The 22,672-nt window shown below is 44.3% G+C and overlaps 1 protein-coding gene across 1 annotated transcript in view; it reads left to right on the top strand.

Moving 5' to 3' along the window:
* CDH16 (cadherin 16) overlaps window positions 1-21,424 on the top strand; it is a 123,390-nt gene extending 101,966 nt beyond the window's left edge. The window contains 4 exon segments of the mRNA XM_075189285.1: window positions 9,401-9,640; window positions 10,981-11,094; window positions 20,364-20,480; window positions 20,780-21,424. Coding sequence (XP_075045386.1) covers window positions 9,401-9,640; window positions 10,981-11,094; window positions 20,364-20,480; window positions 20,780-20,877 — 569 coding nt within the window. The 3' untranslated portion in view covers window positions 20,878-21,424.
* The last annotated feature ends 1,248 nt before the right edge of the window (window positions 21,425-22,672 follow it).

Below are 22,672 nucleotides of genomic sequence, written 5' to 3' on the forward strand. Positions count from 1 at the left end.
TACTTCACAGCACTGGGGCCAGGCTGCCATCAGAAACTGTGGGGCCCAGTACTAATTAATCTGGCAGGGCCCCCACTCCCCATACATGTGCCCCCTTCCCTCTTTGTAATATATGCGCCCCTATCCCTCATCATAGTACATTGCCCCTATCCCTCATTACAGTAAATGTTCCCCTCCCCCCCCAATCACAGTAAATGTCCCCCCCTTCACAGTTAATGTCCCCCTCTCCCCCCCAATCCCAGTAAATGTCCCCCTCTCACTCCCCCCCCCCCCCCCCCCGTCACAGTTAATGCAGCATCGTGGAGAAGAAGGGACAGCACGCAGGGCCGGTGCTAGGGTCCACGGCGCCCTAGGCATTTTTAAAAAAGCGGCGCCCCCCCCCCCCCCCCCGCAAAAATCGCCGCCCTCCTCCCTCCTCTCCTTACCTTGTCTCACCACCGCCGCCTCTCTGCTCCGTCTCCTCCCCTCCACTCACTGACACTAGTAAGTGGAGGGGAGGAGACGGAGCAGAGAGGCGGCGGTGGTGACAAAATAGCCTCTTCCCCCCTCCCCGTGCATCTGAATGCTGTGCGGCGGCCGTGACAGGTATGGTCAGCGGTCGCCGCACAGTTTTAAAGTCTTTTAGAATTCTGTGGCGCCCTCCAGAGCCCGGCGCCCTAGGCAAGTGCCTAACCTTGCCTAATGGGAGCGCCGGGCTTGACAGCATGGTCAGTCAGTCTGAGAGGCCCGGACAGTCCAGGGAGCACGGACAGACAGAGCGGTCTGTCCGGGCCCCCTACTCTGTCCGGGCCCCTCACAGCAGTACCGGCTGTACCCCCTTGATGGCGGCCCTGCATTGGGGTCATGAGTTCGATTCCCGACCATGGCCTTATCTGTGTGGAGTTTGTACGTTCTCCCCGTGTTTGCGTGGGTTTCCTCCAGGTGCTCCAGTTTCCTCCCACACTCCAAAAACATACTGGTAGGTTAATTGGCCGCTATCAAAGATTGTCCCTAGTCTCTGTGTATTTTACAGAATTTAGACTGTAAGCTCCATTGAGGCAGGGACTGATGTGAGTGCGTTCTCTGTACAGCGCTGCAGAATTAGTGGCGCTATATATTTAATTAAATAAATGATGATTATGATCATTATGGCATTTCCATTTGTAGAATATATTTTGGGGCCGGAGTTTTACGTCTATGTTTTTATCTAGGAACTTGTTACTTACAGTCAAATTATCCTCCACTTTAATTTTGCCCATATGACCCCCCCCCCCAACAAAATGGGAGGAGAATCAGTCCATTTGCATTTTCCATGTTGCCGCCGTCTCGTGATCTGCGCCACCTGCTCGTCCTATTGACGGTGTCGGATCATACAACGAGAACGCAGGCTGCCGCCACCTGCTCGTCTTATTGACGGTGTCGGATCATACAACGAGAACGCAGGATGCTGCCTGAAAGATGGCTCTTCTCCGAGCAGATTTTTCTTACCCTCCAGAACACACAAAGGTTAAAGACAGCAGCAAATAAAATCCAGCGCGCTGTAATTATCCATGATTACCATATTGTTCCGTTCTGAATGGAGATGAAGATTGCATGAAACAGAAGCATTTAATGTACAATGCCGATGGTGGGTGTTTCAGAGCGGCTTAGTACAGGACATGTGAGTTGTTTCTACTGTAAAACATGAAAGTGGTTTTAAATTGTGATCCTTGAGCACATTAGGATAGTGTCGTATTTAAAGGAGAAACATTGCTTTGTTTAGTATATGCAACTTATACCACTCTCATTCCTGAGAGGTGCAATCTTCTCTACTTAGGACAATTCCCCATAAGACAATTGCTGGTCACTCAACTAACAAATGTTACAATAGAACTGCACCTATTTGTAAGTCTCTTATTCATATTTATTTATAAAATGCAGGATACTCTGCGGATCATTACAGCTGGGAGCAAATAAATTATTAGAACAAGACTGGGAATTAACAGCCAGGCAAAGAGGTTATTAGGCAAGCTTACAATCTATAGGCCCAGCGCATACATAGGGGCGTGTAAGGTCCAATGGGGAGGTGGGGAGTGAGGATGTCCGGACGCCCAAAACGCCAACAAGGGAAAAGGGCCCCTGTTCTTGTGTGGCGGGCACTCGTTGTGCTGTAGGGGAAAGGGGCAGCTCCACAAGGTGAGTGCACCCCGGGAACAGCCCTCGCCGGGCTATACTCACGGATGCGAGTCTACGACAGCGACTTCCTCTATCCCTGTTGCTCCAGGGGTTCTTACTCGCCGGGGTCTTCCGAAGACCTTGTCTGACAGCCAATGCCTGCAAAACAAGGGAGACCAAGCCACACACAACAATCCCTTCCCTAACACTACAGGCACTCACCCAATCCTGAGGGACCGCTACGGGACGCACCAAACCTTTCCTCTCCGCAACCGGAATCCTCCCACTCACACATCCTCGGTCGTTTGGGTCCACTGGCACTCTGTCGCTCCACAGGCCTCCGCCCGCGACCTGAGCCCCGGCTGATAAGCCCGCCTTGTCCTGGGGCTCAGTACTTTAGGTGCCCTTCTGGACGGATGGAGGGGCTTTGTAAGACTCTCAGTAACTTTACCACTTAATTATCAAGGGACCAAGTGTCCCCTCCGCTACTCAGGGACCTAGCATCCTGCTAGACCTGGGCCGAATGCCCACTACCAACTATAAGGGCCTACTGCCCTGCTAACCACCAGGACCTTCTGTCCCTCTAACTGCAAGGACCCAATGTCTTTGTTACAACTATAGGGCTGCCGCACTGCTACTCTGGCAGGAGCCTATCGCTCCCCTCACTCAGAGTCCTGCGCCTCTCTACACTGAAGGGCCTGGCACCCTACTAACCTCAAGGGCCTGGCACCCTACTAACCTCAAGGGCCTGGCGCCCTACTAACCTCAAGGGCCTTGTGCCCTGCTACTACTGCCATTTGGGCCTTGTGTCCAAAAGCTACTTCTAGGGCCTTGTGCCCTGCTCCCTCTACCTATGGGGCCTTGTGCCCTCCCTTATCACTAACTATGGGACCTTGTGCCCCCCTTACTGACTATGGGGCCTTGTGCCCCCCTGACTAACTATGGGGCCTTGTGCCCAATAAATGCATGCAGTGGCCACCCCTAACTGCTGCTCAGGTCTAATGCCCGGAACTTGCCCACGGGACTCATACCTGACCTAACTGAGTATTTAATACTCATCTGTCCATGCAGGAAACTCCGCTTGCCTCTCCGTCTTCGGGTCCAGACCCTCCAGCCGGTGGCGCCTCTTCTCCGCTTCGGCGCTCGTGTCCCCGCTGTCTTCTTGGTGGGGGGGGGGGGTGGGCGGTCGTAGCCCTTACAAGTAGGGCCGCCATCAGGGGGGTACGGGGGGAACTGTTGTACCGGGCCCGGGCTCACCAGTGGGCCCGGTACAATAGCGCAACACATACTTACCTGGGGGCCCGCTGTCTCGCAGTCCGCTGGTCTCCACTACTCTGTCTGCCTGTGACAGATCACATGATTGCAGGGGGAATGATTCCTCCACCCCTGCGATCGCATTCTGGTGCCTGGCCATCACGGTGACAGCCAGGCTGAAGACAGAGTAGCGGAGACCAGCGGACTGCAAGACAGTGGGCCCCCAGGTAAGTATGTGTTGCGCTGTTGCTCATGGGGGGGGGGCACTCATGGGGGGGGCTCAGGGGGCCCATACTGGACCCCATGATTTCTGAAGGCGGCCCTGCTTACAAGGGCTCCCCGACGGCGAGTTCTTCTTTGTCTTTATCCCGGCATCTTTTCTCTTCTCTCCGGCGGGCTTCTCTTGCGGCGTCTTCTTTGCTTCTTACGCTGCTCCAGCGTCGTCCCTCTCCCTCCGCCGCTGGACTCTTCTTCCCAGATGGCGGCGCACAACGGCTTATGAAGCCGCGGGCGTGCCGACATCATTGCCCGTCGCCACGAGCCTTGATTAGCTCACGTTGGCACCAAATTGGCTAGAGGCAAGCCAGGATTGGCTCAACCGGCCACTGATTGGCCAGCAGCGGGAAGTGAGCCCTGATTGGCTCACCTGCCCACTGCCACCGGGACCTGCAAGAAAATAGAGAGAATACTCACCGCTGGAATGCCGGAATCATGAGTAACCTCCTTCTTCCTTCTTCGCCCTCCTCACGGTCACAGCAGCTGCAGAGCCTCTCTCCAGGTGCACAGGCGCACTCACTTTACACTTTTGGTAACTGCCCCATAAAAACATTCTGTGCAGCCTTTTGAGGGACTGTGGGTACAGATGGAAATGATCATGACGGAATAAGTAAATATGAAATCTTAAGTCCTGCCTCGTATTACTTTTTCATTGTGGGGCCATCGGGATCATCTTTATTACACATCACTAATTCTACATTGGAATGTTTTTATTCCATTGATAGAACCGCACCTACGAACGAGCATTCCCTTGTAAAGGGCATCTGGAACGTCATTTAAATATCTTGTTAAGCGCAGAATAGCGCTAGATCCCCAATTGCTAGAACTGCTTTGCGAGATGGTCACCTTTAGCAGCCCCCTTTTACGAAGGAAATTGTTACTTTCCCCAGTACTCGGTTACCCCCAGGAGGTAATGAGCAAGTTGGATATATTAGCACAACTCTGAGCCAGACAGGTAAGGGTTAATGTGGAGTAGTCTGGCACTTGTCTGATGGAGTGAACAACTCAGCTCATGGCAACAGGTAGTGAGCAACCAGACTGTAAATAGCAGAACTCTGACCTAGACAGGCAGGGTTCAGGATTAGAGAATCCTTTCAACAAGCCATGGGTCAGGGCAGGTAGAGATATGAGAGCAAATCCGTTTAAGAAAGCCAAGAGTCAGGAGCGGAGAAGAGAGCAATTACTATAAACAATCTAGGTCAAACACTGATAGCAGAACAGGTCAGAATACAAGGCACACTTGGTCAAGCAGGAGAGCTAAATGAGGCCTGTAACTAACTACCCAGCAACCAGCTGAATCAGTGGACGGCAGGAATGATCTTACACATAGTAGTAGCAGTAATTGCACAGATGATACATCAAACAAACAGGAGAGCTCCTATTTCTTAACATATTTTTGGAGTATAGGTAAAGACCTAAGTTGCCACTGCCCATGATATCTCAGCAAAACTCATATAAAGACAGATAAGTTTATGGTTTATTTTGCTTTGCTATGTTCAAGTTATTAAAGTGAAATGTGAGACATAAAGCTGTGTTATTAAAATCTAATGTCTGTGTGTTATAGTGCTGTCTGAAGGTAACATTTATTCCAGCAAATCTGTTTTATTTAAAGTTTATCTGCAAGCTGACGCAGTGTGCAAGGGACATAGAGAGAATTCATTTGTCACAAGCGTTTGTCAAAAAAGTTTGATTCTATTGTGAAACTGACTAAAATGGTTGCTGAGGAGAGAATTGCAAGTTGCTTAACTCTACAGTTGCTGGGAGAGATTGATTACTGATTTCATCTTGTACAAGTAAATAAGCTTCATGTGTCCAGCTGATACTTCGCTTTAACCTGTGGATTAAAATTTACACCCGTGGGTTCTGTCTATTGTAAAGTGACCCTAGTCTACAATGTTTCTGCTAAAGCACCTAACCTGAACAAGCTGGATTAATCTTTGTTGCATCTCTACTGACATTGTGTGATAAGTGTTGTACAATTGCACTAAAAGTCTATTGTGATTGTCTATATCACAATCTAATCTGCTGCAGAAGCATTTAGTGTAATGGTCCAATTAACATGTTAGCTGCCGATTGTCTCTCAAAAGTATTTATCCAGTAAAACCCATTTCACTGAAGCACAGTGCTTAACTTCAAAGTGAGATATATTTATTCAGTGACCTATGTGTTGTAGTGGTTTGTTTGCATAGTAATGATATTGTTGAAACAAGATTCCTAAATTGTTGTTTATTTTGTGACCTGTTGAATAACATTGCATGTTGATGGTCTTGTGGTATTACTTTTTTTACACTACTGCTACTTATCTGTCCCCAAAGTTTATGCACTTTTAACCCTGTGTCCCTTGTTTCATTCTAACACTACTGGGGGGACCTTTGCTTCTCTACCATACCACCGGGCCTGTAGAATCCTTCCCTACACTACTTCTGCTTCGTTACAAGAGGAGTAGCAACATTTCATTCAGTACCGAAGGGTTTGGTGTTAAAGCTGAAACACTGTTATTTCTTTCTTCAATAAGCCTATTCTTACTCTGCAGCCAGTAATACATCTTCTGCTGAAGTACACAGTTTATATTTTTCTGCAGGGTCTGTCTGCTGTGAAAGGTTTTTGTGCTTTCATTCAGACGGAGCTGATTTTTATTCTTGGATCACGCAGGATACTTGATGAATGAGGGTCATCAGAGAATGACGCAGTATGTGGGCTTGCCTCGGCTGGCTAGACTTAACTTGTTCACTGCCAGAGAATCCTGCTTCTGCTGCAGAGAGTTGAGACAGTCATTACCTGTATGAATAGTGTGACTTTAATTACTTCCTTCTTAGTGTCAGCTTGTCGTCATTTTCACCTTACATGATTAGAAGGATGAGCAATAACGAAATAAGCAAATTGCTTGTGGTGAATGGGATGAATAATCTGTGTTTTCAGGGCTCTCCTCTTTCACCCACTTTTTATTTCAAACTAAAAGGCTTAATTTTCCATAATTAAGACCCAAGGGGGTATATTTACTAAACTGCGAGTGTGAAAAAGTGGAGATGTTGCCTATAGCAACCAATCAGATTCTCGCTATCATTTACACAATGATATCGGAATCTGATTGGTTGCTATTGTAAACATCTCCACTTTTTAAGATATAGGCAGTTTGTACAATGGAAAAAAAATCTACCCAATCGATATAATCGCTTTAGACTTCAATAGATTGTGGGTCACTGTAGGGGGCTTGTTGGCTCTGAATACAAAATCAACGTCACCCATCGGACAGAGAAGTTTGCGCAATGATCACTCGCACCATATACTACCCCCAGTTCCCCGTCAACCAGTTTTTGTACCCATTTAATGTCAGGGAAAATGGTAACCAGTAAACCCCCAGAGTGTGTTGCACGATTAACAAAAGGGTCCAGTGTCAGAGAATGTTTAAAACTGTGATGAAAATGTTAAGTGAGTTATAAATATTATTAAAGTGTCAGAGAGGTTGCTGTAGGATTAGTGGCTGTGTACTTGGTGTGTGTTAGAAGGAGGAGGGGGGGTTACATTGTTCACTCAGTTACTCATCATTCAAATCATCTATCCCTTTATATTAGGAATAATTGAGATAATTACAGTGGAGTTTAAATGTAGATCATTGCACAATTAATGTCTCCAGTCTGACACCTACGCCCCCTGCAGGAGAAGATTGCAGTCACTGGGTCAGCAACATCTGCCTGGCAGAAAATTACACCACGATGTCGGGTACAGAAATGTATAATCAATGTATTTTGTGCAGGTACCTGGGTATACCCACCTGCATGTACAATGTGCACAGCAAACTGGCTATCAAATGACTCTCACACTCCAAAAACATACTAGTAGGTTAACTGACTGCCGACAAAAGTAATATTAGTCTGTGTGGGTTAGGGAATTTAGACTGTAAGCTCCAATGGGACATGGACTGATGCGAATGGCAAATATTCTCTGCACAGCGCTGCGGAAATTGGTGGCGCTATATAAAAAAATGATGATGATGACTTGTGGTACAATAGGCTTCTTACAGAGACCATGATTTGTGATTCTTATGATATCACAATATACAGTGAACTCAGGCTGAAGCAGTGAACTTGGGGTTAAGAATGTTTCTAGGATGTATTCCAAACCGACATTCTAACACACTTCTGAGCATTCTATGGCAGAATCAGGATTTTAAATTTCAAAGTAATCTAACCCAGCGATGTTAATTTACCTGGGAAGCGCAGAATTTATGCTGAACATAGTTTTATGTTATTGTGAAAAAATTAAATCACTTGGCGCTGTATTTATGAATCAACTACATTGATCAGCTGCTGAGCCAGGGCTCTGGGGAACCCTTAATAGGTACTATATATATATCTAATATATAAATGTCTAGTGGCGTGTGTTAGTCTGTCTGTCTGTGTGTGTGTGTGTGTGTGTGTGTGTGTGTGTGTGTAAAAAATAAAACCAAGCTGCAGCGCCACCTGCTGGGCGGAGTTATACACTGACCTACTAAATTCTTAGTGTGTGTGGAAAAAAAAATTCAGAAAGGGCTGAAATTTGGTATACTAAGATGTTTTTAATTTGTTAATTTAATTTGTTAATTGTTAAAAGTGTTTATAAAGATTTTAAAAAAAATATATATATATTTCTTGAAGGAGAAGTGACAGTTCGGAGTGGTTGGCGGTTGCCGGGGGTGACAGTGGGGAGTGGTTGGTGGTTGAGGCCTGGGCTATGGCCCAAATGCATGACAAGAACCTTTTTAACACCTTAAGTAGCTTGATTTGACTAGAATGCATGAGTATCATGCACGGGTTAACCTGTATATGTATATATATATATATATATATATATATATATATATATATATATATCAAACAGTCAGAGTTCTGTGACCCACACCTAATTACATCTAGTTCAGGATTGGCCAGTCTGATATAATTGCACATTGATGAATTGTAGAAAAAATAAAATAAAAAAAAATCATAAAATATATATACACATCAGCACAATTTGTACTTTATCTTTAAATGATATCTATATGGTACCTGTTAGATCTCCAGTTTAGTGTCTCTAAAGGGTACATTTAAACAGGTCAACACTGATCATTCAGCAATGTTAACGGTCCAGCCATACGGCTCAGTATAGACCCAGTTAATCTGTCTTTTGCAGACTTTATAAGTATCCAAAGACCCTTAATCGTCGTCCTCCTTAGGAATAAAATATCTCTGATCTTCAGGGGTTGATTTATTTAATATATGGAAAAAGCTCACCAATATAATAATAAGGAATAGGAAAAGTAGAAGTGTTACCCATAGCAACCAATCAGATTCTAGCTATCGGTTTCTAGAATGTACTACATAAATGACAGCTAGAATCTGATTGGTTGCTACGGGCAACGCCTCCACTTATCCTTTTTAGAATGTTTGATAAATCTATCCCTATCCAGACATGAAATGTAGATGTTGATCGTGATCTTACATTTAGGTAATAGTGCAAAAGGCTAGATTATATTAACCTTATAGCAGCTTGACGCGTTTCCTTGACATTAGCTGTGGAAGAAACCACCAGTGGTGATTAAACAAGTCAAGATGCTATAAGGTTACTATAATCCGGTACTCTTATAGCCGCCATCTCTTCTATAACAGATCTACACCACCTACTTGGTACATGCTCACGTGCTTCTAGTAGAAAACTGAATATTATCTTAAATGTTGTCCTGTAACTTCCTCCACTGAACCAGTGATATTATTTTTTTCAGGTGATGACGGATTTTCGGCTACAGCAGAAGTGGTGATTCATGTCCTGGATCTCAATGACAATATCCCCAATCTAGTCGGCGACTACGCAAATGTATACTTCTGCACTCCGAGGAGAGAGGGGCAAACAATCGTCATCCAGGCGCACGACAGAGATTCGCCAGGGAACGGCGCTCCCTTCAGATTCAACCTGCCTGACGATGTTGCGCGTCAAAAACTATGGAGGGTGACCGCGCTTAATGGTACCTGCTGGGGGGGAGGGGGGATTAAAATGACTGTCTAGAGGTTTTATGTGGAAGACTCCAGCACCCGTTGGTGTTGGTGAAAAGGGATAATGTTAGAGTTGATCTTAATAATATAATTAGACAATGGATAGTTCACAAAATGTAAATTTAAAAAGGGTGAAATAAATGGGTGGAATAAAAATTAAATCTATATGGAATAGACCACCGGTGGGAGACGGGTATAGATAGAAAGGTGATGTGTACAACGTGGAGGAGAGCAGAGGAGAGAGGGTAGACAGAAATTGTGATGGTAAGACTGTATATAATGAAATGCGTTAGTATAAGAGATGGATTAGGCGAGGAAGTGGGGGGTCAGAGGGAGATCATTAATTTATTAGCCTGATCTGAATGTATACAGTATATGATAGAGTGTAACGGGTAAAGCATTGATATTTGCATATTGAAATGAGAGACATTAAAGTTAGTGAACAGATTGTTATACAAAATGCAACAGATAATGAACATACATGGAGACTATGTATAGATATAGACAAGAAATGAAAGAGTAAAAACATAAGCAAAATAGAGACAGTGAGAAAGATAAATACAAGAGTAGAAATAAGTGTACAAAAATTGAGTAAAATTAAATGTAATAGGAAAAGATAAAATATGTATGTTGTGGGCAGTTAAAATACTATATTCTGTGTATGTGAACAATAGTAAGAGGTAAATGGTAGATTTATAGATCTAGATATCTATACACATATATATGTATATTTTTCTGTACATGTGTGTGTGTGTCTGTGTGCATATATATATATATATATATATATATATATATATATATATATATATATATATATATATAAACTAAATAAAGAGGTAGTGCCAGTTTGCTGTGTAAAGTTTACCAACGCGTTTCTCCATCTATATTAGCTTCTGCAGTGGGTTCAGCAGGAGTTAATGATATTAATGAGTATTTTAATGCCTCAGGATATTTTGGGGGTCCAATGGAGTTGTCCCTATTGGTGGTCATTTAATGGGATGTTCATCAGTAAGTGCTTGAATTTTTCTTGCCCATCCTTATTGTGTGGGGGGTGTACGTGAGAGTCAGAAAACTTCAATAAAGTACTAATTAATGTACTATGTAAAATATAATACAAATATACAATTCCCTGATTTTCAAGATGATTGGCTCCTTTAAGATGCCCTCTTTGGGAGGTCTAACTCACACTAACTCAGGGCATAAGCACACAGTCCGCTATGGTAGATTTGTAATAAATTATATTTCTATAGCTGCATATTGCTAATCCCTGAATACATATTTGTAAACTGACTCCCGTGTTATTACCACACAGGGACACACGCTTATATCACAATGGAGCGCGGTCTAGAGCCTCAAATTCATCAAGTGCCAATTATCATCACCGACAACGGGACTCGACCTCAAAGCAAACGCGTGCACTTCAAAGGTAACTTCTGACCCTCCGACAAAAATGTCTATCCTTAATGCCAAGCTCAAAAGGTTGTTAAAGAACAGCAGGTAACTAACCACTTGTTATTCATAATCTGCCCAGTGTTTCATTGGAGTCAATAGGAGATAGCACTTTATGTTAGTTTATAACAATGTGATGACATGAGATTCTCTTAGCAGAATGAATTACACCAGTCTGCTCTACTGAGCACTTACAGAAGCATAAATCTTACTGTCAGCTCTTCGTGACTGAGCTCTCCCTCTTTACTGTCACTCTGCCTCCTAGGACAACATAACACTATTCATCTGCAGTGCTCAGATATAACAGAATAAGAAGGGCCGGACAGGAGATCTGTGCGATATGCAGCTGTTTGTGAGATGTGTCTACGCTGTGCACAGATCTAGCTCATATCTCCCGTCTGAAACGGGATTATTATATTATCTTTTACTTGTAATGTGACAACATATTAAGCAGCGCTGAACGGTGAGGGGCTCATGATATAAATAAAATGACTCAAAATGACATGAGGTAAAGATGTCCAAATGAGCTTACAATCTAACAGAGGTCTGGTTCACTTAATACATAAGGTAGCGGAATACCAGTTGTGGCTGTTGGTGAAGATACATTTTCATGGCTACAGGAACTGCACTCAGTAATTACAGGGATTGCACTACTTCCTGGCATTGTGCAGTCAGTGATCACAGGGACTGCACTACTTCCTGGCTTTAGGCAGTTGGTAATTACAGGGACTGCACTACTTCCTGGCTTTAGGCAGTTGGTAATTACAGGGACTGCACTATTTCCTGGCTTTAGGCAGTTGGTAATTACAGGGACTGCACTAGTTCCTGGCTCTGGGCAGTCGGTAATTACAGAGGCTGCACTACTTCCTGGCTTTAGGCAGTTGGTAATTACAGGGACTGCACTACTTCCTGGCATTGTGCAGTCAGTGATCACAGGGACTGCACTACTTCCTGGCTTTAGGCAGTTGGTAATTACAGGGACTGCACTAGTTCCTGGCTCTGGGCAGTCGGTAATTACAGAGGCTGCACTACTTCCTGGCTTTAGGCAGTTGGTAATTACAGGGACTGCACTACTTCCTGGCTTTGTGCAGTCGGTAATTACAGGGATTACTCTAGTTCCTGGCTCTGGGCAGTCGGTGATTACAGATACTGCACTACTTCCTGGCTTTAGGCAGTTGGTAATTACAGGGACTGCTCTAGTTCCTGGCTCTGGATAGTCGGTGATTACAGGTACTGCACTACTTCCTGGCTCTAGGTAGTTGGTAATTATAGGGACTGCACTATTTCCTGGCTCTATGTAGTTGGTAATTACAGGGGCTGCTCTAGTTCCTGGCACTGGGCAGTCGGTGATTACAGGTACTGCACTACTTCCTGGGTCTAGGTAGTTGGTAATTACAGGGAATGCTCTAGTTCCTGGCTCTGGGCAGTCGGTGATTACAGGGACTGCACTACTTCCTGGCTCTAGGCAGTCGGTGATTACAGGGACTGCACTACTTCCTGGCTCTGGGCAGTCGGTGATTACAGGTACTGCACTACTTCCTGGCTCTAGGCAGTCAGTGATTACAGGGACTGCACTACTTCCTGTCTCTAGGTAGTTGGTAATTACAGGGACTGCACTACTTCCTGGCTCTAGGCAGTCGGTGATTACAGGGACTGCTCTAGTTCCTGGTTCTGGGCAGTCAGTAATTACAGGGACTGCACTACTTCCTGGCTCTAGGTAGTTGGTAATTACAGGGACTGCACTACTTCCTGGCTCTAGGTAGTTGGTAATTACAGGGACTGCTCTAGTTCCTGGCTCTGGGCAGTTGATGATTACAGATACTGCACTACTTCCTGGGTCTAGGAAGTTGGTAATTGCAGGGAATGCTCTAGTTCCTGGCTCTGGGCAGTCGGTGATTACAGGGACTGCACTACTTCCTGGCTCTGGGCAGTTGGTAATTACAGAGGCTGCACTACTTCCTGGCTCTAGGTAGTTGGTAATTACAGGGACTGCACTACATCCTGGCTCTAGGCAGTCGGTGATTACAGGGACTGCTCTAGTTCCTGGTTCTGGGCAGTCAGTAATTACAGGGACTGCACTACTTCCTGGCTCTAGGTAGTTGGTAATTACAGGGACTGCACTATTTCCTGGCTCTAGGTAGTTGGTAATTACAGGGACTGCACTACATCCTGGCTCTAGGCAGTCGGTGATTACAGGGACTGCTCTAGTTCATGGTTCTGGGCAGTCAGTAATTACAGGGACTGCACTACTTCCTGGCTCTAGGTTGTTGGTAATTACAGGGACTGCACTATTTCCTGGCTCTAGGTAGTTGGTAATTACAGGGACTGCACTACATCCTGGCTCTAGGCAGTCAGTGATTACAGGGACTGCTCTAGTTCATGGTTCTGGGCAGTTAGTAATTACAGGGACTACACTACTTCCTGGCTCTAGGTAGTTGGTAATTACAGGGACTTCACTATTTCCTGGCTCTAGGTAGTTGGTAATTACAGGGGCTGCACTATTTCCTGGCTCTGGGCAGTCAGTAATTACAAGGACTGCACTATTTCCTGGCTCTAGGTTGGTGCTAATTACAAGGACTGCACTACTTCCTGGCTCTAGGTAGTTGGTAATTACAGGGACTGCACTATTTCCTGGCTCTAGGTAGTTGGTAATTACAGGGACTGCACTACTTCCTGGCTCTGGGCAGTCAGTAATTACAGGGACTGCACTACTTCCTGGCTCTAGGTTGGTGCTAATTACAAGGACTGCACTACTTCCTGGCTCTAGGTTGGTGGTAATTACAGGGACTGCACTACTTCCTGGCTCTGGGCAGTCAGTGATTACAGGTATAGCGCTACTCCCTGGCCCCATGTGCTCTAGACCATACCTCCCAACATTTTAAAAAAGAAAAATCAGCACAAATAAGCCCTGTCCAGGATTTGCCTAAACCCCTTTTCAGGGACCAAGAATCGAGACAGCCCTGGCAAAATTGGGACTATTGGGAGTTTTGCTTTAAGAGCCAGTTAACTAAATGCTTAAGCAGCATATAAGTGTGTCCATAAAGAGACCCTTGTCTCAAGCTCCCCTCCAATACATTGTTACTGTGCCCACCCATAGCCATATCACGTAATAACGTAATGGAACACACATGAAATCACACACCACCTGAGATCGGGAGGTCCATTAAGCGACCAAGACGGCATTGGTAAGAGCCCGGTTACTGGGCAACCATGGACTCATAAACCATTAGCCAGTTACTGGGCAACTCAGCAGACTGAAAGCTGAGACGTCCATCACCTGCCAACACCTGTTCCTAGATACAATATTATTTTATCGATTGTGTTACAGGCTTTTCCTTAAGAATTAGTTGGCCAAGCATTTGCCTCAAGCATTACTGATTAAAATAAAACTTTAATTGTATCAGTGCATCCTGTGGAACTTATTGTTTTACACGAGGACCCGATGACACCATGTGGACGACCAATCTGTGCCAAATACAGAGTCCTTCAGCTCAGTTTTTGGATAAAACCTTTTTCCCAATCATAATTCAGATAATGGCTTTTATTGCAAATACTGCAGTATTTTTATTTTGCTAGAGGACACAGTTTAGTTACCGTGGATATGTCATTCCTAATGAGGCGGGGGGGGAGGGGTGTGTTCAGCCCACACTTGCCAAGGAGTGGGCACAGTTGGCAAGTGCTGGATGATGACAAGATTTGCGGCATTGCAAGCAGAGAAGGGAGGTATGAGGATGTGAGAGGCGTCATTAAGCCCCGCCTATACTGAGATCTGGGATGCCCACTTTTCCGTCAGTTGGGAAGGACTCCCCGAAATTCGGAAGCCTCCTGGAAATTACGGGAGAGTAAGCAAGTAGGCTTCAGACTGCTGTACAGTATTTGAGCATCTTGGAGCACATGCATTCCGTACAAATAAGTTAAATTGGATTTACTGTAAATTTACTGCAAATTAAAAGTTCCGCAACGTGATCAAACTTGGCCCTGGCCTATGATTTTGGACCTGATCTTTTGTTTCATACATTTTATGCACTGAAAGTACGTGGTAAAAAATTAGTTACAAAAATTGCGCTGCTGCGTGTGTATTTTGAGTACAGCATATCAATAATACGTCCAACTCAAAACACTGTGCTATTTCTACGTCAGGTGTACAGAGTAATAGAGATGAGTGGTTCGGAATCTGAGAAATCCGGCAGATCAGAGACTTGGTGTTCCGAGTGGATACAAAACACGACTCGATTCTTCACACCAAAATCGGATCTGAAAAAAAAGCAAAACGCTATTTCCAGGAAAATATGGAACCAAAATTCATGTTATACAGGAAGTGCGTCGTTGCACTGCCGTTTAATGCGTTCCAAGCTGGAGTGCATACCGCCAGAGTGTGCATTTGGTTGTGGAGGAGCGTTATTGCAAATTAGTATAATTGAGGCTCACGATAGAGTCTAGACGAGGTTGTCAATAGACACAAAATTTACATTTCCCAATTACAATGTAATGAAATACAAACACAGTGCATTGTTTACAGCTTTATAACTACAATGGGATTCTTCTTTCCTTCAGTAATCCAAGTGGAAGTAGTTGTGTCGTTAGGCCCCGCCCCCTGCTATACAATATCAATTTCAGGCTATTATAGCCAGCACCGGGGCTAGGATGACACAGTTAGCCCCGCCCCCTCCCACTTCACCAATGAAGCAGGCAGGATATTGGAGGTTGCCCTGCTCTCCCGAGAGTCCCAAAAATTCGGGAGTCTCCCAGATATTCTGGGAGAGTACTATGGCTTTTATTGAAATAATAAATGAAGGTATTATAGAGCTAATTACATAACTTATTTATAAAGGTAATCAAACTTTTTGTTTTGTGTATAATTAGTTTTATTGCGTGCTTGTAGACCAGGCTAATAATTATGATGCAGCAACAGATGAAGATTTTCTGGAGGCCTAAGCTAAGATATAGATTTAAATCCCTGATTGCTGTCCCTACGTTTGCTCCTGGCCTCTCTTCCAGCGTTTACCGCTGCAGTGCGCACGTGACATGGTAGAATGTTTTCCTTAACCTAATAAACATTTCGTTACTAATGACTCCCTCTCTCTGCCCCAGAGCTGAAACATTTGTTCTATTTTAAGTATGTTTTGAGTACACGCTAGCATACATCTTCTGCTGAACTGCGGCTGTTTATTTTGCTAGCGGAGTAGTAGTGATTGCCAGACACACGTACAGCCACACGTCTCATGTGACCGCTGCGGATTCGGGGCTAATCGCAGCTGTGCAATGATTTTTTCATGAGTAATTGGTGACAATGTTTAATCCAACATCATATCTCCCAGTGGACTTCAATATCTTTGTAGCCCCATATTAAAACATCATTATTTTTGTTTATGGCTGTAAAAAACAAGTGTCACAGTAACATTGCCTCCATGTCCTCTTTGGCAGCTGATATTATTCTGCCAACACCTTAAAGCTGAATAAATATGTGTTAACATTTCGCAAAATACAGACTGCCCCATAACTGTTTCCCCTGGCTGAAGCTTGAACTTCTTTCAGTCTGCCCCCTGCTGGCTGATTCTGAACATGCCGGCTGCTCCTGTTGTCCAGAACTCCAGCTGCAAAAGTCTATTTCACATCAGCTGCTGTCCTGTGATCAGATTGAGTAGCCTGTGAGCGGAGTATTAATGTATACGGAGGATTTTGCTAAAGAGAGCGGCTCAGGTCTCTGACCGAGGACACAGATTTGTGTAGGTCTCTGCTCTATCTATGAAAGACAAGTATTTTAAAGCCGGTACCCCAGGTGCCAGTGTGTCATTGTTCTGGGGCCCTACAGTTCAGTGTGCCAGTGTTCTGGGGCCCTACAGTTCAGTGTGCCAGTGTTCTGGGGCCCTACAGTTCAGTGTGCCACTGTTCTGGGGCCCTACAGTTCAGTGTGCCAGTGTTCTGGGTCCAACGGTTCAGTGTGTCATTGTTCTGGGTCTGGGTTCAGTGTTCTGAGTGTAAATGGCCGCCCATTGCTTAGCACATCAAGGAAGGATCTTACAAATGCCGCACACACCCCTCCCAAATCAGTATACCCAAAAACTTTCCAAACATAACGGCAGCGCAGACAGTCCACATCTCTATTTATACACTTATAAATGCACTTCTTCTGCCCATCTAATATCAATGATCTCACTGGTCAAAAGGAGATTTAGTTCCTGTGCTGCTCCACAAAATTAAGTGCGCCTACTCTGTACTGCAACAGAAATACCGTCACTCCACCCGAACTCCTCACCCCCCTCTGCTTGTACAATATTGTGCTCCTCTTTCTTACTGTGCAAAGTCACGCGCCTTGTCGGGAATCTTGCGCAAATTGAGGTGACCACCAGGTTTAAAGATGGTTTTGGACATTGTAAATCGAGTATGTAACCTGGTAATCTGCGCTTACATAAACCATACCTCCCAAATTTTGGATAGGCAGCATGGGGTGTGGCTATGGCACAATGGGGGGGCATGACCACATCCTGGGGGTGCGCATAGCGCTTTTGAAGCACAAGGCTGCCCTTCGTTGCGGAGCACCAGTGACCAGAATACGTTCCAACTTTCCCACCAATCAGGACAAAGCTATCCCACTTGCAATGGCGGGACAAGCCCTGCAATCGGGACTGTCCCACTTAAATCAGGGTCGTTGGAGGTATGCCTAAACAGTGATGGTTTTCAGAGGCCTCTCACTTGTGTCACAATAGTGCATATCACTTCCATGGTTAAAAATCGTATCACATTATAACATTAATAGGGTATTATATAGCTGCCTTGACAACCTGGCGAGAAGACATCTCCAACCAATCACAGACTGAACTTCCACTTGGCTCTGTGACATCACAGTCACTAGGAAGAGGACCAAAGATAGGAAATGACTCTGGTTAGGAGCGCTACATGTGTACCTACCTACTGTGGGGCATCTGGCACCCACCCCTACACTCTATGGTTGGGTTAGACTTTGTGCACCGGTGCTCTATGGCACAGATACCAGTACACTGCTTGTGTACACCATTAATCTCTGGTATTCCCTGCTTCAGTCCACTTACTATCTACGGTACTTAGGGCAGACTGACGGATAACACCAGGAAAAAGAAACGGGAAAAAGAAAATGTTTAAAACACTTTTATGGCCAAGACAAGACCACCACAGCTGTATAGTATAAACAGAGACACGGGAAGCTCCGACAATACTGTATTTACCTTTATTACTGTGCCAAAAGCCAAGGGGGTTTCCTAACCACTCTGTTGTCCATTCCAGGTGCTTAACTAATGCATCGTAATGTAAACATCTCCCTCCCTGGATTCCTGATTCCAACGTTTAATGTGCGCTGTCTAAACACAAGATATAACCACGTCTTCATTAGTCCTTAAGTCGCTTCATTTAAATCCGTTTACTTGCTTCTTCTTCTTGTCTTCGGTATCCCCTGTTTGTATTGTTCTTTCATGTCCCTTATACCGATTTAACTGCCTACAAACCAATATGTTATGGCAAGAAAAATTAACAGAGCAAGAAATAAAAAACTCAAAACAAAACAGATTTATCCTTAAACTAAGTGTACATAGTCGGTCTCCCTATGTGTATATTTCACAATATCACTCCTGCCTAAATGTATTTATACAGTATATACATTTATATGATTTTACATTTCCAAAATTTTAAACAAAACTTCTATTTATTTATTTTAAATCCACCTCTCCCCTCGACCCCCTGTGACCGCTGCTTCTCTAGTAAGAAAATATGAGTTATTACCTTTCAATAGTTAATCACCCTGTATTGTGCTCCTTGTAATTTACCGGAGCCTTCTGTAGCCCAGCCAGCTTTGCTCTGAATGGAACGATCAGCCGGAGGGCCTGTGATTTGTTCTTATTCACTAGGGGACGCCGGCCTAATTTTTTTTTTTGCCCACAATGAGTCCCATTAGAAAGTTAATCCTGTCACACTAGCCGCTTAATAGCCTCTATTAAGGATGATTATTAAATAATCTTGAGGGGAAAATGAATGCTCTAAAATGAGTACAAATAGCAGCTCGTTATTTTCCGCTGAGAGAGAGAGTTGTTCGGCTGATTTCCCAGAGTGCTCTGCAACTTCTGGTAATTGTCATGTTTAATAATAATGCTGAAATGCTCCCTCTTTATTCCACGTGCGCTCTGCAGGCCTGTTGGACATAATCCAGCCCAGTCCCAGTGCTGGTTGTATAGTTGTCTGTATGTTCCAACGTCTGCCAGGGGTCGTTGGACCAGCTAACGCCCTTTTGAGCCATGTGCATAGATATACAAGACTGCGCATTATGTGGGTCACTTCTACGGAATATAAAAATCATTTGTAATCCTGAATGGAGGTGGGGGTTGCATTTCTTTGCTCGCATGGGCTAAGTAAATATATAGGGACATCATGGTGGCGTAGTGGTTAGCACTTCTGCCTCACAGCACTGGGGTCATGAGTTCAATTCCCGACCATGGCCTTATCTGTGTGAAGTTTGTATGTTCTCCGTGGGTTTCATCCAGGTGCTTCAGTTTCCTCCCACAATCCACAAACATACTGGTAGGTTAATTGGCTACTAACAAAAATTTACCCTAGTCTGTGTTTCTGTCTGTGTGTGTATGTTAGGGAATTTAGACTGTAAGCTCCAATGGGGCAGGGACTGATGTGAATGAGTTCTCTGTACAGCGCTGCGGAATTAGTGGCGCTATATAAATAAATAGATGATGATGATATATACCAGACTGCGTAAATGAGAGATTAGAAAAATTGATTATCTCTCCTCAATGCTTTATCTTGTTTAAATGAGCAATTACTGTGAAAATAAACTGTACTTAGAAATAGGTTATGAGTTCAGCTGGATACACATTACACCCGATTAATAGGTCAATCGCACAATAAACGAGCGTTCAGCCCAATATCACATTAATGTGTACGCTGTAATGATCAACGATTATATCGTTCCAAAGCACATTGTATCGATTTGGTTTTATAAACTGACTAAAAATCTCAGTAAATTATGGAACAATGTTGTTCCAATCCTGCAGTGTGTATGTACTCAGAACCAGCAGTGTCCATAGATCTCTATGGAGTTTACAGAGTCAGGATCTTTGCAGCTGATGGTTGACTCAGGACAGGCTCAGAAGCAGGAAGGACTCTGGGTAGTTGAGACTAACGTAAGCTGCTCCTTAGCAGAAGATCTGGAACACGTAATGGATCCAACATGTAATATGTGAATAATATTCCCTTTTTCTTTGCTCCTAGTCTTAGTCTGTCACTGTGGTACCACTGGGCATTGCAAGATAGACGTGGGCAAGATGGAGGGAATGCCAACAGTGACCGCAGCCTTGGGCATCACCTTAGGCACTTTGGGTGTTATAGGTATGTATGATATTATAAATATAACATGAGTGGTGTGAATGACTTTTATAAAAGTCTATGAAACATTATCTTTGTCCAGCTCACTAGTCATGAAGTATACCCTTTAACTACGGTGGCCACGTTGGAACATAACTCACCCTGACCATTGTTACATTGTGTTTGAACAATACTTGCAGTTTCTCTGCTTCATTACTACGTTCCTCCATTTCATATACCTCACCGAGACATTAAAAATGTAAATAAAACCAAAATATGCCAATGGTACGAGAATACAACCAATGATATGTGCTTGATTCCAGGCTTCTTTCTGATTATAATCTTCACCCGTCTGTCCTTGGCAGCACCCAGCAAGAAAACAGAGACTCCCGATACCATTCCATTACGAAGTACGGCTTAAACGGTTCCTCCGCTGTCGTTTTATAGCCACTGTGAACTATTTTTACCTGTCTGCTGTTTAGTCATGTCGACTGCCCGATTTAAGTTTTTTTGTTTAATTTGATTATTAGCTTCTACCATGTACTGTATAATACCTGTACACAGCCACTGCCACCATTGTCACAACACTAGTCAATGTATCCACTACCTCTTCTGAGATAGATGTAGGTGTTAGTGGTCTAACTAGACAATCGTGGCCCCTTAGCGATATTGTGTAAAGGCCCCTTTGTACGTGATGTGACGCGGTTTGAGCTGCGCCACGGGCTGCACGAGGGTATAATAAAACGCTCAGGGTTCTCTATAAATGAGTTCAAGAACATTTTACATTTCTCCTAAAAGCTACTCTACATTTTCTAGCTATATATGTCTCTTCCCTCTCTTATATTCGGAGTATAGGGGAAGTAAAGAGGGGTAAAGAAAGTGGCAGATTGTAATAAGATTTTTTGGGGGCCCGTCCCAAGCAAAGTGTGACCTTGACAATAAAATAATAAAAATAAACTGAGAGTGGGAATTACTGTATATTCCAATGAATTTTATTTCTTTAAGTTGGGACCACTTGGAGTATGAGGCTTGCTGGATGGATATATATATATATATATATATATATATATATATATATATATATGAAGTATATGAGCTAGTGATCCAGCGTAGATATGAAAGAATTACGTTTCAGAGGGTGATCAGGCAGAAACAATGTATCTGGAATAGGGGGCCCCTGGTTTCCGGTTCGCCCAGGGCCCATTTCAATTCACCACTGTGCAAAAGACAAGAGAATGGCTGCAATGTAAACACGTAATTATTTCTACAATAAATCTAAGATGCACTTCGTTAAATCAGAGACTGTTAATAGTAATGGTTCACAAGCTTGCAATGCTTTTATATGGCGCACGTTCACTCATCCTCCTGGACCTCTCTGCCGCTTTTGACACAGTTGACCGCCCAGTCTCATGTACGCCACTCACTCCATTGACTCCTGGCGCCGCTCTCTCCCGTTTTCACTTCTTACCTCTACAACTACCCCCCCCCCCCGTTTCTCCCTCCAGCTCCTCCTCCTCCTCTCCTTTCCCTGTAGCCATTAGTGCTCTGTCCTCAGCCTCTTTCTCTGTTCTCCTTTGTCGTCAACTCCTTCTGTCTCCAGTACCATCTCTACGATGAGGACACTCAAGTCTACCTCTCCTCCCCCCCATCCCACTCCCTCCCGCCCCCTTCTCTCAGCGCTAAAACTCCACACTAATAACCACATCCCGCTCCTCCCACCAAGACTTCTCCTGCGCCACTCCCCAGCTATGGAATACACTTAAACTCTCGGACTCCCCTCCGCCCTCCAAAGATTTAAAATTATCCTTAAAAACTCATGTGTTCATCAAATGCTACTAATCTTCCACCTAACTCCACTTTTGTTAACCCAGCTTGCCTCTGTCCACATCCCCCCTCAGTGACGCCCCCTTTTATCACTGGTTTGCCCCCCTCCCATGAGACTGAGAGACTCTCCTCCTGCCTTTTTATCTGAACAACCAACAAAAATGAATGTTATCAAAGAATCCGACTATTCCCATAAGGATCAATGAATTTCCCTGGAGACCACCAGATTATCAATCCCCCTGTTGTGCGTAATTCGTTTTACATAGAAATTTATTTATGTTTTTCCGTCCCAAGAAACATAACAAACTAATTTGCTGCATTAACCGAAGGAAATCTCCCAGGTCACCGACTGATCAAATAAACCACGAAAAAAAACAAATTTAATAACTTTT

The sequence above is a fragment of the Mixophyes fleayi genome, chromosome 10 (genome assembly GCF_038048845.1).
Source record: "Mixophyes fleayi isolate aMixFle1 chromosome 10, aMixFle1.hap1, whole genome shotgun sequence".
In the NCBI taxonomy this organism is placed as follows: Eukaryota; Metazoa; Chordata; class Amphibia; order Anura; family Limnodynastidae; genus Mixophyes; species Mixophyes fleayi.